A 19,413-nucleotide genomic window follows, 5' to 3' on the forward strand; every position below is an offset into this window, starting at 1 on the left:
GCTGCCCCTGGTGTCCATCACTCCACATTTCTGCTCCAAACATAAAGTTTGGTATGAGGCATTTAGCACAATCTAGCCACAAAACCCATGAGGCAGGACAAATCAAAAAGCTTATGTGACAGCATGTGGCACTGCACAAACACCTAGCAAGAAGGCACTCCTCCCTTTAAACTCATGTTGTTTTACTAGATCAAAGTGTCCTGCTCTCCTGGCCCCATAAGAAGGAGAGATAAGACCGAAGACATGGATTTAGAGCAGTGAGTTCAGGTGTAATAAGATGATTGTAGCTGTGCATGTGCATACTGTGATGAAAAAACAAGCGTCACGGGACAGGCACGCCTGGCCTTCTCACCTATCACTGCAGACACCTCCAACACACCCCCTGGCCAAACGACCATTCACTTCTCCCGATTTGGAAACAACCCAAAACACTGCAGAGCCAATACCTTCACAAGGGACAAAGAGATAACAGTTGTTTTAGACTTTCTGTTCAATAATGTAAACTCCTAAACAGAAAAAGAGCACAGTCATCTTCATTGGATGTGAAAGCAACAGAGTCTCATACGGTGCAGCTCGTTACTCTCATCCAGTCCTCCCATGGAGCAGTAACTTGCTCCAGGAGCAGGAATCCTACTCAGTGCAAATCAATGTGGCTGCTTTTGAGCTAAAGCCCTACCCACTGTAAGTAACACCACTGACGGCTGAACCTTGTACTGAAGTCTTGCTCTATATTTGGGAAGGTCACATCAGTGAAGAGAAAATGGAAGACTCCCCTCCAAGAACGGGTTGAGCAAACTTGTAATATATTCCAACCCAATGTTTACCACATACTACAGGTAACATGTCTTCTACTTCTTGTAAATCCATCAGGAAAAGGACTTTGGAGGAGATAATTGTATTCACAAACTCATGTGGAAAAATTTCAATTCAAATCTTTTGTGTATTAAAATGTCTAGTTCTGATGTTTTTAATGATAAATTTAAATTTTGAAATGCCAGTCTTTGAGAGGGGACAACTTTTTTTTTCCTTCCATTCTTTTTCTTTCAGAATGGACTTTGTTGTCATTTTAAAAAGCAGTCTCAACATTCCCATCATGTGTAACATTTGGTTTAACCCGAAATGCTCTGCTTTGCTTTTTCAGTTTTGATAAGACACCTGGAAGATTTCTGTCTTTTTCTGACCTGGACTGATACTCTGGAACTTCTTCATTTGGATTCTTCAGGGATCTGCTTGGTACAGTACCATGGGACAAAGCCTTGGAAGGAAGAGGGGCCCAAGAAGGCTGGTTAATGTTTGGGGATCACCTCCTCCAAGCTCAGGAGGGATGCATCCCAACAAAGAGGAAGTCAGGCAAAAATCACCTGCATGGATGAACAAGGAGCTCCTGGGCAAACTCAAACACAAATATGAAGTCTACAGAGGGTGGAAGCAAGGACAGGCAACCAACACAGAGAAATTGTCTGAGCAGCCAGGGATCATGTTAGGAAAGATAAAGCCTTGATAGAATTAAATCTGACCAGGGACATCAAGGGCAATGACAAAAGCTTCTATAGGTATGTCAGTGATGAAAGGAAGACTAGAGAAAATGTGGGCTCTCTCCAGAAGGAAAAGGGAGACCTGGTTACCTGAGATATGGAGAAGACCGAGGTACTCAATGACTTTTTTGCCTCAGTCTTCACCAAGAAGCCACATTGCCCAAGTCACAGAAGGCAAGGGCAGGGACTGGGAGAATGAAGAATCACCCACTGTAGGAGAAGATCAGGTTCAAGACCACCTAAGGAAACTGAAGGTGCACAAGTCCATGAGACCTGAGGAGATGTAACCATGGGTCCTCAGGGAACTGGTGGATGAAGTTGCTAAGCCGGTATCCATCATATTTGAGAAGTCATGGCAGTCTGGTGAAGTTCGCACTCACTGGAAAGGGGAAACATAACCCCTATTTGTAAAAAGGAAAAAAAAGGAAGACCTGAAGAACTACAGGCCAGTCAGTCTCACCTCTATGCCTGGCAAGATCATGGAGCAGAACCTTCTGGAAGCTACGCTAAGGCAGATGGAAAAGAAGGAGGTGATTGGTGACAGCTAACATGGCTTCACTAAAGGCAAATCATGCCAGACAAATTTGGTGGCCTTCTACAATGGGGTTACAGCATTGATGGATAAGGAAAGAGCAACTGACATCACCTACCTGGATTTGTGGAAAGCACTTAACACTGTCCTGCATGACATCCTTGTCTCTAAAGTGGAGAGACATGAATTCGATGGATGGGCCACTTGGAAGATAGGGAATTGGCTGGATGGTCACACTCAAAGAGCTGTGGTCAGTGGCTTGATGACCAAGTGGAAACCAGTGACAAGTGACGTTCCAAGATGCGTGGTGCAGTCAACATGCTGGAAGGAAGGGATGCCATCCAGAGGGACCTTGACAGGATTGAGAGGCAGGCCAGTGTGAACCTCATGGAGTCCAACAAAGCCAAGTGCAAGGTTCTGCACATGGGTCAGGGCAATCCCAAGCACAAATACAGGCTGGGCAGAGAATGGATTGAGAGCAGCCCTGAGGAGAAGGACTTGGAAGTGTTCATTGATGAGAAGCTCAACATGACCCAGCAATGTGCACTTGCAGCCCAGAAAGCCAACTGCATCCTGGGCTGCATTAGAAGAAGCATGACTGATAGGTCAGGGGGGTGCTTCTCCTCCTCTACTCTGTTCTCATGAGACTCCATCTGGAGCACTGTGTTCATCTCTGGGACCTCCAACATAAGAAGGATATGGACTTGTTTGAGCGAGTTCAGAGGAGGGCCTTGAATATGAACAGAGGACTGGTGCACTTCTCCTATGAAGACAGGCAGAGAGAGATGGAGTTGTTCAGCCTGGAGAAGAGAAGGCTCTGGGAAGACCTTATAGAAGCTTCCCAGTACTTAAAGGAGACCTACAAGAAAGCTAGAGAGGGACTTCTTACAAGGGCATGTAGTGATAGGACAAGGGGTAATGGCTTTAAACTGAAAGAGGGTAGATTTAGATTAGTTACAAGGGAGAAATTCTTCACCATGAGGATGGTGAGGCACTGGAAGAGGTTGCCCAGAGATGTTGTGAATGCTCCATCCCTGAAAGTGTTCAAGGTCAGGTTGGATAGGGCTTTGAGCAACCTGGTCTAGTGGAAGATGTCCCTGCATATGTCAGGGAGGTTGGAACTAGATGATCTCTAAGGTCCCTTCCAACCCAAATCATTCTATGATTCTATGATTTGTCCAGTAAATAAAAAAAAAACCCAAACCATAGTTCACAATGACAGTTGTGTTTTCCTGATTTTAAGCATGATATTTTGCTTATGTGTGATATTGTGTTTCAGACTAAGGTATTTATTAAAGTTTTGGCTTCCTAGCTATCATCTTCTGTAATCGCATTAGACAAATGAACAGTATACAGTTGCACTAAGCAGTACCTTAGGGTACGGCAGGTCCTATTAAAATAAAGTTGGTGTAATAACTCTGCTGGCAGGTTCATGCTGCCTCTATGGCAACCCTCAAGCCTGCAAGGAGGAAAAAGGTGTTCTCCAAGAATAACCCATAAGGAATTTGTATGCACACTAGGATGGATAAAGTTTATGGCCAAATAGGCTATTCAAGTGCAGAATAGTTGGGTCTGATAAGCAGAAAGTGAATTTTTACCACATCCCAATATACACACAGAGCATCTAGCGTGGAAGCAAAGTGGATTCAGTTTTGACAATCTACTTATTGCTGGGCATGATTGAGCTGCTATTACATTACAGCATGGCAGAGTGTGAGCCTGGTCCTGTGGATGCTGCCTCTCTTCAGGGAAGGTGGAGAAGGGACTCAAGGACTCTACTGTCAACCATGGCATAGGGCACCCTGGGTGCAGAACAGTCCAGGAGGAGCAGATTCACACAACCAGGCAAGGATTTGCAAAACAGAGGAGAGACAAGAGCTAGGGGCCAGAAGAGCTTAGGAGCCTGCTGATGTCTGGTGTTTGGGGATGTTTTCCTCAATGCTGCTTATTTTTGTGTGAGAGACTGGGAAAAGATTCTTCTCCCACCCAAAGTGGATGTTGAATCCTTCCATAGACATGGTTTGGGCTTGTTTTTAAAGACAGAAATGCTTTCAACTTAAAAAGCCATATAGTCTTTCTTTAAATACGTGCATGCCCTTCTGAGGGTCCAGCCCTTGTTCCATACAGACTGCTTGCTCTTTTTGGACATTGTGCATTGGCCTGACACCAAAATGCTTTAGAGAGAAGATGAATCAAGGGTAAACATAAGAGAAAAGTGTATATAATCAAGTACATTTTGGACATAAAGCCAGCAGACATAAGGAACTTGAGTACATAGAGGAAATTCCTCAGGAAAAAAGCCTTCAAGCTACATAGGAAAAACAATATTTGTCACTGTAGCTACACACTTATGTGCAACTGGGACCTGAACAGAAACCAAGAGTTTGGGTCTCTGAACAAGAAAACAAATGTGAGAGTATGCAGCACCCTGTCAACTGCATGAGTAACCTTGAGAGATGTTTGAGTAGAACAAATGTTAATGGACTAGTCCCCAAAACACATTGAATTTATATTAAACTTGGTGTTTCGGTTACAGGACGTAATTCTGTGCCATGAGTGCTCTCTCTATAGAGACTGGACTTGTGCCTTCACCTGCCTGGCTACTAGGCTCCCCCACCTTCAGGCCATCCTGGCCCACAATGGGGGCTTACCCAGTTCATCTGGGCTGTGTTTGGACATTGCCTCCCTCCTTGGGAGGTTTGTCTCCTGGGCGAGTACAGATGATGGCTAGACTGGGGAGCAGCCATGGTGTTTGATTTGGCGTCAGTCCTGGACCTCCTGTTATCTGCATGCAAGGCCGGACTGGAGCACATCTCAGCTCCCTTTGGACTCTTTCACCCCGTGGACATCAGGCTGCAGTGGGGGCTAACGCCTGGCCAAGTTTCACCCCAGCATGAAGATGAGACACAGATGGGATGTGTAACTGGGAGTGAGGAGGTGCTCCTGTGTTGGGCAGGGACATAAGAGTGACTGAACAGCCCTCCCAGAGCAACAGAAATTTTTCCTCCAGCTCTTCAGCCAAGCAGAGGATGAACCTCCCAAGGCCCACACAGACACCTCCTTTACAGAAAGGCAGCCTGACTGCTGATGACATGGCGTGATCACTCATTTTTTTTTGGGTACCCCCTCAATTCCCTGCGTCTCAGTCTGGATCATGTCTCCACACTTTCTTCCCTGTCTTGAAAGAGGATTTATTTTCCCAGACTTTCATATTTACAGCTCTCTCAACCCTCCTCCTCCACCCTTCATTTCCCAGAGTAATTTTATAAATTGGCTAGACAAGAGGCAAAATCCTCAAAGCCAGTGCTGGCGGCACCATCCCTTAATCATTCCCAAGTGTGAGCTGGGAGGAGTAGAGGGTTGAGCTGTGTTGTCCTCCTGCGTTCCCACGCAAGAATGCTGAGAGAGACTGGTGGCCTGGGCAACCCCCAGCCTCAGCAAGGATCAGAGGGGCTCTAAATGTGCCATGCATGGCCATCAGCACCAGTGGCTGCACAAGGTCTGGCCCTCCGTGGGAGCCAACATCCACTCTGGTGGAGTGGTGGACGTCTGATCATATTTTGTGGCTTTCATGTTTTCCTTTTTCCTACTTCGTGTGGTTGCTTAAGGCAACGACAGCCAGAGCAGCCATCCCCACATCTCCTCCCTGTGCTGTTACTCTGAGATAAACCTGCTGGGTTTCCCCAGGCCAGCGCTGAGCTGGCGACAGAAACCATGGGGACAAGACGAGGGGTGTCCCTGCCCAGAGGTGCCCAGCAACAGAGAGTCTGAACTAACTCCTGTAGCTAACCTGCATCTCAGAATTGATTTTTTTAAGAAGGGAAGGCGTAAAGATGAAAAAATCCTCTCAAGATCTTCCTCCTTGTCCCCACCCTTCCCCTGCGTAACACCACCTTTCTCGTATCTGCTGCAGATGTCACTGAGCACAGAGTCTGTGTCTCTGAGGTGCCATGGTCATGGCCCAAGTGGGAAAAGGTGGAGGTTACCTCAGCTGTGTGTGCGCATGGGTTTTACAGTGCTGTACTCAGGGCGAGGTCCTTTGCACTGAATTAGAGCAGCCCAAGGGCTGCTTTTGCTAACACATCCCAATGCTCATGAATTCCCTAATGACAACCCTGAGGAGCTGAAGCTGCAGGTCAGGCTTGCACAATTAAATCCCTTTTCTCCAGCCACCCATGCATAAACTGATATAAGAACATCTATGCCAGGTCTCTTGTCAAGCCTTGGTGCTGAGGGAGACTGCGAGTTTGCACAAAAAGGATTGGCTTCATTGGGATGGGAAACCACCCAGCCACCAGTATAGACATCTTTAGCTGAGCTCCATCCCCTCAGTTGCCATCAGGGTCACTAGGGAAAACTATGACTCAGATGGTCTAGTTTAGGTACCTGCTTTGGGGCAAGGAGGGTCACATCCAAGAACTGGCTACTTCTCTCCTTCCTATACTAGCTCCCATGCAGATTTTCCTCTAGAGCTGACAGCGATTTGATTAGTAGACAGCAATGCATTTATCTAGAGAATGTGAGCAGCCTCTTTAATTCACTTACATGCCACCAACACATGGACATTTTGCAGGACTGTATTACTGTGGTCAGTCCACAGATTTGGACTAGCTCTGCTGTTGTTGGTATGAATTTCTCTTCATCTTAATGAATCAAGTATGTCCATAATCAGTTTTCATTTGTACTAATACCACACAAACCTTTCATTTCCTAGTCAGTTTGGTTTATGAATGGAAAGTATGTAGGCCACAACTTTTTACAGTGTTTTACAGAAAGAGCTGCTTTGAGGCACAACTGTTACATGATGGTGTTCTAAAAAAAAAAGAAGTCACAAAACCAACATAACAGTGTATTTGCTTGGGAGCACAGAGTACACAGCTGAGTGTGTTGTAACACAACCATCTTGAATTGCAAGGATTTTGTGCTTTTTAAACAGCATCCATGACATCTGGGAAAAACTTCCAGAAGAATAAATAGGCACACAATGCCCTGAAAGGTAAATGGCTCCTTATTTCCCCAAAAGCTTTCCAAATCAGTCAGTAAAAGCTGCTGAGTTCCTTTGGATTGAACAAAGTGCAAAATGCTGTCATTTTTGGGCTGTATTGTAGGTAGACTCTACCTTCTCTGTAGAAGTGCCAACAGTGGGAAATGGTACGCTTATTTACATCAGATTTATTGAGGCAAGCAAGGATTAAGAGAGCAGTAGCTGTCCTGAGTAGAAATACTTCATGGAACATGGAACACAGCTCACATTCAGGTTATATTTGCCTAAATATAAATATAAATATACATATAAATATAAACTCAGATGTCAATCTCAGGCTATGGCACAATTCACTTCTACCTGTTACTCAAGCAGTTGCAGTGAAATATCTTCTTCTTAAATGAGAAAATGCTTTTTTTCTACCCTCATATGAGTTTAAAATAGAGGCTTTAATTTAAAAGTTTGAAGTCAAATTTTAACTTAAAAAGGCCACTTCTGCGCCAGGACTTTATGTTATTTTAGCCCCAGAAAAGAACCTCATGCTAGTTTCCCCCATTATGGCAAAGAAATGGAATTACAAACATGACCACAAATACCCTGAGAATATGTTGCTGCAATGCAAAAACGTAAACACATGGTCGGGTCTCCTGAAGGAAAATATTTACCTCAAATGTGCGCAGAACTTTAGCCAATGCCCCAACTTCTTCCTTCAGAGAGAAAATCAAGGAAATCACACCATTTTTATTTGAGGACTCTTCAAGGTACATAGATTCCTGAAAGAAAACAAACAAACATAAAAGATCTATAGTCACACCAGAAGTCAGTTTCGATTTGCTTCATTTTCCTTTTGCACAGCATCAGCGATGTAAAGAGGGTGTAAAGTTGCTTTAAGTGAGAATTAAGGCCACTGTTGCTGCCTGAAGTAGAGCAGTTCTGGGGCTGCTGTGATTTAAGATGGTACAGACACAAATCCCTTCTCTTCAGGCGAGAGGGAGGTGGTCAAAAAGGACATGAAAATACTCTAATATCATCTCTACCTTGCTTCGCCTGTCAAGTGTATCAAACTCAGGGAAGACTGGAAACATTACTGCACTTTGGGTTTCAGCTACAGTAAGATCTTCCCTCACGCTCTCTTTTCATTAACACTCAAGACTAAGCAGAGCAACATAGACGAGCTCTGTATAGAGCTGCAGGCCATGATCTATGTTTCCCTTTAGTTCTGCTTATACCTTCCAGGTAGCACCAGGAGAGCTGTATTCACAAGGAGTAAATGGAAGATAGTTCAAAAACAAAATAAAAACGACAACAAAAAAAAGAGAATGATATTGGAGCAAATGTTCATTCATATCTTTCCTAAATCCTACAGTGAGTAAAGACCCAGTTAGGGAGAGATATGTTTTCATTTATGTTTGTTCTCTTTCTCTTATTGATTTTCTGCTCATTTCCAGAATATCTTGGTATGTCCCAGTACATGCATTTATTTTTAAAAAAGCTATGTTGAGTAGGGAAGAGCTATTTCACTGCTTTAGAAGCAGGAAACTGAGTCCTGGAGTTGGGCCAGATTTTCAAAATTATCTGGGTATCTGCCATGGCAGGTAAGTGCCTGCTGAGATTTCCAGAATCACTTATGGAGTTTTTTATATTAAATTTGATGCACAACCAACACAAACTTTCAAAAGTCACATTAAGGCCTTATTTGTGTTTTTTTACTACTGGCCTTGGGCAAATCACTCCTGGCTGGTATTTCAAAGATCATACCAGACATCTGCAACACACACAGGTCCTGATGTAACAAGTCCTGGGCTAAAACCTGACTTAAGGTATCCATCCTTTCAATTTTTCTTCGTTACAGTCTGGATTTTCAGTCAGAGTCTGTCTCCATTACAGCTATTGCATAATTTAACATATAAATCAGAGTATAAGGAGTCTCAGTTTCCAAATATTGTCCTCAGAAATAGCAAAGGCAGTCTTTGTAGCTGAAGGATTAATAATCAAATCCAGCTGCTCCTGAAGCCATAAAGCTCTTGGTGGGACTGCATTTTCTGAGACAGCATTTTAAGGAATAGCTTTATTTTGTAAAGTAAATAATTGCCAATTCTTCAAGCTGTCTCTGAGGCTGCTGCTGACCTGAGAATTCTTTGCCAGAGACTGGCAACACAATTTTCTACCTGGCTTTATTTCCAGAGGTTGCAAAATTTATCCAAATGTTTTCCATCTTTATGGGGAGCCTCTAGTGGGAACTGTAGTAGAAATACTGGTTTTATGCACCAGAGGGAAGTTTGTCGCCTGCTCAACTGTGACACTTCCAGCAGCATCTCTGTGTTTCCCGGTTCCTCACCCAGCCAGGGACCCGTCCCAGCTCTTAGCTGGTGGGAACCAAGAGGAGAAGCAGTCAGGAGTGGTGTGGCAGCTGGCTAATGAAACTCATTCTCACCTGAAGCAACACAAGTGGAAACAATGACAGAAGTCTGTCAAAAGGCAAAAGAAAATGTCAGCCATCAAGAAATTTTATGAGAGTTAGTGTGACCAAAACCATAATCTTAAATACCATCCCTGCGTGGCTTTGCCATTCTGGTCTCCCCCACTGCAACCAAAACTGATCTTAAGGACAGAACTGTGTTACACCAGTGTCTGCCCAGTGGACCAAGAATTTGGTTTTCATGGTCTGCACTGGAACAGTTTTAAAAGCCGTGCTTTTATGCATTTAAAATACTCTTGCCAAAAGATGCCTCAAGGACTAATTTCTATGGCAGGTTGACTTGAATCTGTGTGACAGTCACTTGGTTTGTTCAGCCTGGAGAAGAGGAGACTAAGAGGAGATCTCATCATGGTCTACAGCTTCCTTACAAGGGGAAGAGGAGGGTCAGGCACCGAACTCTTCTCTTTAGTGGCCAATGACAGAATCTGAAGGAATGGCAGGAAGATGTGCCAGGGGAGGTTTAGGTTGGACATTAGGAAAAGGTTCTTCACCCAGAGGGTGGTGGAGCACTGGAACAGGCTCCCCAGGGAGGTGTCACGGCCCCAAGCCTGACAGTGTTCAAGAAGAGACTGAATAACGTCCTCAGACACACGGTGTGAACTGTGGGGTTGTCATATGCAGAGACAGGAGTTGGACTCGATGATCCTTGTGGGTCCCTTCCAACTCAGGACATTCTATGAATCTATGACAAAGAATTTGTTGTTTGGACACCTGCATGGGATACAATGCAAGGTTCAAGTCCTGCAAGGTACTTTTGATGTTAATTGATCTCTTTATACGATAAGATAATCCAAAAGCACCTTAAAAACCTTTTTTTCAACCCAGATAGATTCTCATTTGTCACTAGCCTTGATGTATTGAGATCAGCCACTTTCAAGGTGCCTTCACTCATTTTCCCAATCTTGTAAACTGATTTATGTTGCTGCTTAAAAGTAAGACCAGTTGCAGTAAGGAGTAGGCACTAATCCTGCAAACAGGGTGACACTTGCTTAACTTCTTGCACATCTGCATGTGCATGCATTTCTCTTGACAAAAGTTAGTTCATACCCACAGAGACGACAGCTTTCATTGCAAGAGGAAAGAAGACAAAAATGTTTGTTTTCCTGGTACCCAGTTCTTATCAATATATATGGAAGTGATATAAATCTATACACTGGAGACAATGTACATGAACATATCCATTGGAGGTGATATACGTCAACAGACACACATGCACTCACATTTGTTGTTGAGCTTTTTGTACTACCTATATATAGTTTTAAGTGGTGATCACAGTTTATCCATTTTCAATTCTGATTCTAATTTCTTGGGTTTCAACTTCTTACATTGGAGGAATTGCAACTTTGGGACGGTTCTACTGTTCTGTTACTACTGTGATTATGATTAAGAATTGAATATTAATTTCATTGTCATTGAAACACTGCCTATATGATCTGTATACGTGATTTATACATGTATATGGAATAAATTAAGTACTCATTTTCTTCTGACATTTTTTTTTCCAGAAATAGAACAAGAAATAGTGGATCAACATGAACATCCATTCCTGAACATAGCACAGTCTCAAAGATAGGTGATGCGTAGATGCAAGGACAGGTTTATCTGAGCGCAATGCAAATCTGCATTTTTAGTTAACCACTTCGTACATAGACTGGTATTGCCTTCCTGACACTTGTGGCACTATGGAGGTCAATAACACAGACCTGTCCACCTTCTAATCCATTTCTGAGCTGGTTAGATAAAGCCCTTCAGAGTGAATTCCAACACTGTTAAAGCCAGAGGAAGTTGTGCTTGCTGTTTCAGTGAGAGAAAAATTTCACTTCTCTGTTGTAAATTCCATACTTACTGGATACACAAAATAGTAGGAAAAAAATGGGGGAAAGTATCTCAAAGGCAATAAGATTTCTAAGTTACTTCTGAAAATCAAACCAGTTTCCAACTCAGACTTTTTTAAGGCACTTAGATGCTCAGCTGCCACATATCTCATTGGGACCAAGCGGGACTTGAAAAAGTAGCATGGTGACACTTCAGAGAATTATTGTGGTATTTCAGCCTCAGCGCACAAGGCTTCCTTGGCTGCTCCACTCTTAAAAAGGCTTGTAGAAACTGAAGCCCTTTTTTGACCACCTTCTACAGCTTTTCTCTAGCTTCAGCAGCACTGCATAGGACACACGCACACCACAGAATTTGGTCCTAATAATTAACCACACTGGCCTCAGGTTACATCACTTGCCCCTGCAGTAACTATAGTGCCTGTAATCGAAAGGTGGGGGCTTCAGGACTTTCCTATTTTTTTGAAAGCAAAGAGTTCAAAGCAAAAAGGTAAACATTTAAAAAAAGGATATCAAAATCACAAAATTTAACAAATAGTTCCATCAGAAGAGCTGTTTTCCTTTAAGAGAAGAAGACAGCTTACATTTCATTGCACATGTTTAAGACTTCTAATTAGCTGTTGGTCTTTTCTGCTTCTTCTTCTATTTGCCATACCTGCAAGGATACTGCTGCAGTGTTCTTTTTTGTTCTCACTGCTGTTTTGTGAGCATAAGTAACAACAGACAAGTACTCCAGCTGCCAAAAGGGAGAACGGTGGCAAACAGGCGTGGCAATGCATCAAGACAGGCAACTTGTTTCCTCTCATCTCGGGTCACACTGCCTCTCAGAGAAGGGGGGGATAAGACTTGCCAGCATGGGAGGAGGGGGCAGGAGAGAGGCAGCTACAGCCCCTTCTGCGAAGAGTGGACATGCAGATCCCATCACTTACCTGGAAAGGGTCACCATTCATTTTGCAGTGCTGAGCATCCATGTTGCAGAGGCAGCGATGCCTACTCAGGGAGGTCCCTTTGCCGCTCTAGGTGAAGCCTTCTGATCTTATGACAGCAGTCAGAGCTCTGTGCAAAGGTATTTAAAGTGGAGCAAGCCAGGCAAAGCTATTCCCTTTCCCTCCCTTCTCCAGCTCCCTCCCCTGGACACAGTGCCAAGGGGGCGTTCTCCCTGCACGCCTCTTCCACCCACCCCCGGTGCATGGACAAGCAAGTCCCACCCCGGAGCACAGCGGCACTCCAGCATATTGTTTCTATCTTCAACCAACGTGGACGAGCAGCATGCTTTGAATTAACAGCCTTCCTCCTCCTGATCAACATCAGCTGCTGTTTTCATTTTTGCATGTCAACACATCATCTTCGGTTCATCCTTCTCCCCATCCATTCCCACCGCCCCATGTGTGTTCTGCCTCAGGTGGGTTTCCTGTCAAGGCTCGCTCCACATGACCAGAGATCAGATGTTCTCCGGGATCTGCTGTTTGGATGCCAGACATGAGACAGGGAGGGCCGTGACATAGAGCAGCAGCTGGGGGATTTGTCCTTTAGTAGGACCTCCTGGGCTGCATCCAAGAGGTCAGAGAGCAGGAGACATCACTCCACACACCAGACATCAGAGAGAAACAGCCTGTGCAAAGGAAGCATGAGAGAGGAGTTAGCTGCATGAACCTCACAGTGGGATATGAGTGTGGACATGGAGAAAGGGAAGAAGATAAAGGAAGAAAAAGAGCAGGGAAGAGCACATCAGAGCTAGAGGGCAGGGCAGGAGAATGCAGAAGAACTGCAGATCTTTGTGTGCTTCTATATAGTGTCCATTGTGGAGAACTACAAGAGGAACAGAGTAGGAGGCATAAATTATTTCAGAAAAGGTTGGTAAAGGCTTGGTATAAAAGAGCCCAGATTTGGTTTAGAGTCACCCAAGGGGTTGAGGGAATAATGGAAAGCTATAGCCCAATACCAGAGGGCAGATTTAAAAAAAAAAAAAAAACAAAACAACTGTTCAAGTATCTGACTTGTTATATGGAATGGTGAAATCTGTACTGACAAACTATGTCACGGCAGGTAATCTTGTTATATTTTTGTGATGGAGAAAAATTCTGTGGAATGAGAAATCATCTCTTTACAGTTGTTTTAGCTTTGAGGGAAGCTCTCTTGCACACACCACAGCAAACCAAGATTGGTAAATGCTAACAAAGACTCACCATGAATCAGCTGTACTTAAAAAATCCAATAGCTGCTGAACAGAATCGGTTTCGCAGTAGGGAAACTGAGTGGAGCCATTTTCAGGGATCTCAGTCCAAACCCCTGTTGAACTCTATAATCAAGGAGTCAGAATCCAGCCCACTGAAATTATCTACCTGATAATGTGCATCTGAAGTAACTCAGTGTTTTGGGCATGAATACATACCTTTTTCAGAAGAGCTGAAAGAAGAGCATCTTGTGGGTATACACAGGGGTAGAAAGTCACTTTCTGAAGAGATCAGCAAGCCTGTGGTATGGGCTGGCAGGTCAAGGTGGGCAGCCAAATGTGATACACGCATAAAACACTGAGCGCTATGGACACCGTGACAGCAGGTTGAGGTGAGGAGAGATGAAGCAGTAGGAAAAAGGGAGGTTAACCTTAGTAATTGCCAGCAGTACAAAATCTAGTATTTTTTAACTGCTCAGCCAATAAATTCACTATGGGAGGCAGTATTTTGTGTCCTGTGTTTGTGCAGTAACTAGAACAGTCTTACCCATGACAGGGATGTTGAAGATCACCTTGCAGAAAAAAAGCATTGAGATGAGGATGGTGACAATGCTGATTATAGCAGTCCCTGTGCAGGGCAGGACAGCCTTGAGCAACTGCTCTTTTTTGCTTTCCCCATGCACCATGACTCGCTACCTCGTACATTTTTCAACTAGATATTAAAAAACTTAAGTGCATGTCCTAAGGATGGCCAAAATAACTGTGGTATCCAAAGTAATGAACTATTTTTTTCTATCATTTGTTTGCGCCTTCCTTTTTCTTTCTTTTTTCCTTCTCTTTTTACCGGCCTTTGATCAATCTTTTTTTCTTCTCTGTGGCTTTTACATGCATTTAGTCTTTTTTTTTGTTTCTTGCATCTCTTTTCTTATGTATTATACCCTCTGTTCACTCTACCCTCACAGTAATGGCAAAGCAAAGTGAAATATTTGGTATGCAAAATACTGCTCATGCCAAATCCTCATAATTATCTATTTTGACTCTTCCCACTGCCAGCTTTATCTGTTTATATTGCAAGCTTATGTCTTAGTCTTATTGCTACATAAACATAATAATATCACCACTGTTCTGCCACCAGTTCACTGTTTAATCAGCCTGGACTATCAGAGATTGCCTCATAGCACAAGGCACTGGCTGAGGGAAGCAAAACTCCTGTTTGCCAGGAGGAATTCCCAAATTCTCTTGTTCTGGAGCAAAGAGGGTGTGTGGTTGGGGGGGCGGGGGGGGTTAGGGAGGGGACAGTGTGAGACTGCATACGTGTGTGTCTCAAGTGCAATTACAGTATGAATACACAATTGCATCAGTGCTGGTTACCTTGGACCATTTCAGAGTCCAGACTGCCTGACCTTCCCTGTCTTCTTTGAAGTACTAGTTCAGTGTACGAGTTCATCTGCCTGCAGTGACGTTGCTGAGATTTCCTACTTGTGTTTCAAGTTGCCCCATGTGTCTGGTTCTCTGTGCTCTGGGTGTGCATCTGAACTTCGGGTCCATTAGTCCTGCTCTGGGGTCCTTCTGCAGCACTGTGCAATCCCCACGCCTTTCGACCATATGCAGAGATGCACTGATGTCCCGCTTTGCCTCCATCTAAAAACACCTTTTTGCCTTCAGAAATACATGCCTTCTTGGAGTACACACACATGCACCACACACATCCATTCCTGGCTATGCTGCTCAGCCACTACTAAGAGAGCTCTTTGCACTCAAAGTTGGCTGGTTCCCCTGGCCGGCATGATGCAAGTTCAAAGGGCCACGGACTTTGGCTGCTTTTCAGACTGCTCTTTCCTGTCTCTGCCTGTAGCCAGTATTTGCAGAGTGGCAGCTTCCTCAGAGCTGTGTGTTTTCTGGTTTGGGCAGGGATGTCCCTTCCCTTGCATGGACACTGGGACTATCCTTGGCCTGCATCTCACTGCCTGCCCTGCTGCTTCAGGAGGTCCCAGTCAATTTGAGGGAGCAGTGAGCAGTGGAAGGGGGCTTTTCTAGTAAAACCAGAAGCTCCTGAAAATTTTCCAGATGGAGACTGAGTATCTCAAGGGGTTTGTGTGTGTCTGTATGGCAGAGGGGGAGTCTCTCTTATTGATATTATGTGTACATTTACTATAGGTCTCCAGCTGCTGCGGCTCTTCATAACATGCCGGCCAGTCTGCTTTTCCTCACACCTCGATCTGCATCGTGGTTGCAAAACCGCGCAACCACATCCCCTCTCCTTGCAGAGCCGTGTTTCCCGACACCTCTTGCAGTCCCCCGCTTAAATGCTTGTTGGCCGCACACCGTCCCCTCCCCAGATGAATTTCCCTGTCTCCTTCCCCCCGGAGCGCGGCGTTGCCGGGAGGTGGCACTGTATCCTCACGGCAGCGCCCGGAGAAGCAGGGGCGGGGGAGGGCCGACGACGACACCCGGCTGTCCCCGCCGCCAGCCCTCGGCTTGGGGGGAGTCCGCCTCCCAGGCTGTGGTAGGCATCACCCAGACCCCCCTCCTACCCCCTCTGCCAGGGGACTACCACTGCGGAGGCGCCGGGAAACCTCCAAACTTTAGCTCTCCAAAAAAGTGGGGAGGGGGGAAGGTGGGAGGCAGTCCTGTGTGATTTATCCCCTGAGGCTGTGATGGACGCGAGACGCGTGGCCCCACAATGGGGCCACACGGCGGGGCCGACCGGCGAAGGGCCCCGTTCCGCGGGCGCGGAGGGCCGGGGGAGCCGCGCAGCCCGGTGGGACCCGCGGGAGCAGCGAAGGGGCGAGCGGACCGGGGCTGGGGCCGGGCGGGGGGGGCGGCTGCCGCGGCTGCTGCTTTTTTTTTCCTATATGCCCTATATGCAAACTGTCACTTCAGGTTAGCACAAGACCTGATGTAGCTCATTAGCATGAGCTGTATCTAATATGCTTAAAACCTCTAATTATTTATTATGCCCTAATTGGCAGCCCAAGAAATGTCTGCAAAGTGATGAGTGTTCATCCGAAGACGCCCTTCGAGAAGAATTCAGCAGTGTCCCTGGTCAAACGTCATTTTTAATTCTTCATTTGGGGCACAGGCTTTATTCCTCTTGTAGACGATACAACGCTAAGAAAACTAGTACAACTCGCTATCTCAAGAGCTATTCTCCCTCCATTCTGGGCAGGATGGGCAACAATTACTCACGAACACGGTTTAACGCTCAAAGTCCTTCTTTCTGTGAAGGGATGCTTAGGAAGAGACATTAAAGTTCATCAAGTATGCAAAAGTGTAGGCAGATGCTCCTTGAAAATTACTTGCAGGAACTAGTCGTCAGGGAAAAATCACTTTCCTGCCTTCTGAAAGTAGCAAAGTTTTGAAAGTTATATTCGCATAGAAACTGTTTCAAAATAAGTTTACCTCTCTGAGGTCGCCCTCCCCTCTCTCCTAATTGCCTTTTTTTTCCCTCACAAGTCTGTATTATGTTTCTTCAGGTTGCACCAACTATTTATTTATCTTTATTCTTTTTCTTTTCATTCATTATTCTCTCTCCCCTTCTTTTTTTTTTTTTTCTTCCTTGTGTGTGTGGCTTCTCGGTCTGATCTGTAGCTTGTTACCACCCACTGCACGCTCTCTCCTGCAGCCGAGGTGTTTCTATACAAACTTCAGCGTCCAGTTGTCATATTAATTATTACACTGAGTAATGACTGAAATAGTCAAAATAAGGGGAGACTCAAGAGAGCTTTTTCTTGCTGCTCAAAGATTCAGCAAAGAAGCCTTGCAACAAAGCACTAATTGGTCCCCAGAAATACTCTGACAAGGCATGGAAGATAGGTTTCATAAAGCCCGGCAATTGTGAAGGGGGAAAAGATCCTTGAATAGACCCCACGCTTCTTTTCTAAACTCTCTTGCTGAGCAAAAAATGGACTGCTTCTTGAATACTGGACTGATCTTGAATGCTATACCCAGCAGAGAAAAAAATGCACCATTTATTGTAAGTTTTTTTTCCAGCTATTCATGTGTTCTATGTGGAGAATAAGCTGGTTTTGTTTACCATGAAAGACCTTTTACTTTATTTTCACTCTTGGGGGGGAAGCTGGAAAGGGGAGGGGGAGGGTGAGGGGAGGGAAACACATGTGCCCAAATCCAGACGAGCTGCCTACTGTAACAAAATGGAGTGTAACAAATCCTACAGAACTCCCGAATGTATCGATTCTTTGAAGATCCATATAGATTAACGACTTTCGTTCTGCTTTTCTAAGACGGCATTTAATCATAACATAAATGGCCTTTAAAAAAGAAAAGGGGATAAAAAAAAATAGGCATACCAAAGTTGTTTCGTTTGGGGGTGTTTTTTGTTTGTTTGGTTGTTGTTGGGTTTTTTTAAGGAAAAAAAAAGGGGAAAAAAAAAAAAAAAGCAAGGACTTCGAAAGATCTCATGAGTGTGACTACAATTTAGGTACACAAAAAAGCCACTATAAAATAATGATGGTTCAAGACTAAAAAAAAAAAAAAACAAACGCGGGGGGGGAGGAGGAAGCCGAATGAAAAGGGCAAGGGCTATTTATCATTATGTTAGAATTAAGAATTTCAAAGTGCAGGTGCAGGACTATGCATGTGAGTGGGTGGAGGTGGGGGACCTTGAAACAATATTCATTATTCGTAAATCTGGAAGCGCCAGACCCTTCTGTGCAGGGAGAGGACAGGGAAGCTGGCAAGATGGGCCGACGCTAGGGTTGAGTTTTCTCCCCGGCAGCAGCGGATGGCAAAGGACGTGCTGGGCGAAGGGAGGAAAAGGCTCTGCCCTTCCCCTTCACCCCCCCGGGCCCCGGAGCCAGGGGAGCTGAGAGGGGACAGGGCCACGGAGGCAAAATTACATGACAGTTACACTCGGTGACCTCTGGGACTGGCGTCTTTTGCCTTTTTAAGAGCCCTCTGAGACTGAAGAAAGAGGGACCCAGACATTCCAGTTTCATTCTGCCATTTTGGGGGAAAAGGGCAGGAATTTCCCTACGTGGTGTTTCCATGCCAGTTCTGGTAGTGGGCTGCTCCAGAATTACTCTGTTTACGTACGTATATATTTTACAAGGCTGCAATTATTTGATATTTCTGTTGTCACTTCCCAAAGCACTGGGACGCAAATCACGGGGCTGGTTCATTACTGTTCTCTTGCTCCAGTGATGTGACATCACAATGCAGAGCTAATGATGCAACAACTATTCCCAGTGCAGAGAATTCTGATGTCAGACAAGGGATGTTGAACAAACCATCCAGAAGACTTGGACCTGAAGAGGGAAAGCTCATATACAGAAAATAAAAGTGAAAGTTTTATCCTGCTTAGGTCTGGCTATCTTGTCCAAAAGAGAATAAAATCATTTAATACCTTTCATATGCAATGAGACAGTAGGCTAAAAATCAGAAAGAAACTCAGTGACCAGTGAAGAGGGCCCTGAAATAAATATGATAGAGCTTAGACCACAACTACTTCACCTTTTTCATCATACAGGTGTATTGAAAGCTACCACATTAAAAACTATTAAAAGACTAGCCAGCAAGTGCACATTAAGGTTTTGCCGAATGACTTTGTGCTTTTCACTGATTAAACTCACATGTCCAGCCAGGGTCAGGCATCCAGCAGCAGATGAGAAGAAGTGATCCCTACAGCTCCAGGCTGCTGTAATTGAGGGCCACAGCACAGCAGGGCTTATTTTTCCACTCATTTCTACTGAAACCTGAATACAGACTTCACAGGTTCACTCCCTCCATGCTTTAGGGCTGGTGTGAGCACCAGGGATGAAAGCCACTTGCAGGACTTCCTACAGCCATAATCTCACCCCATGGCAAGACTGTCATACCATGGCTCTGTCTTTTTTAGGGGGTTAGACAGCACACATTT

At 44.8% G+C, this 19,413-nt stretch overlaps 1 protein-coding gene across 1 annotated transcript in view; it reads right to left on the reverse strand.

The window, feature by feature from the left end:
• Nucleotides 1–12,333, reverse strand: part of PAH (phenylalanine hydroxylase) — a 40,031-nt gene extending 27,698 nt beyond the window's left edge. Inside the window, exons 1-2 of the mRNA XM_065641540.1 lie at nt 12,292–12,333; nt 7,717–7,824 (exon numbers count right to left, since the gene is read on the reverse strand). Coding sequence (XP_065497612.1) covers nt 7,717–7,824; nt 12,292–12,333 — 150 coding nt within the window. The remainder of the gene's footprint in view (nt 1–7,716; nt 7,825–12,291) is intronic.
• Between the last annotated feature and the right edge of the window lie 7,080 nt (nt 12,334–19,413).

This window comes from Caloenas nicobarica, chromosome 1 (assembly GCF_036013445.1).
Source record: "Caloenas nicobarica isolate bCalNic1 chromosome 1, bCalNic1.hap1, whole genome shotgun sequence".
NCBI lineage: Eukaryota > Metazoa > Chordata > Aves > Columbiformes > Columbidae > Caloenas > Caloenas nicobarica.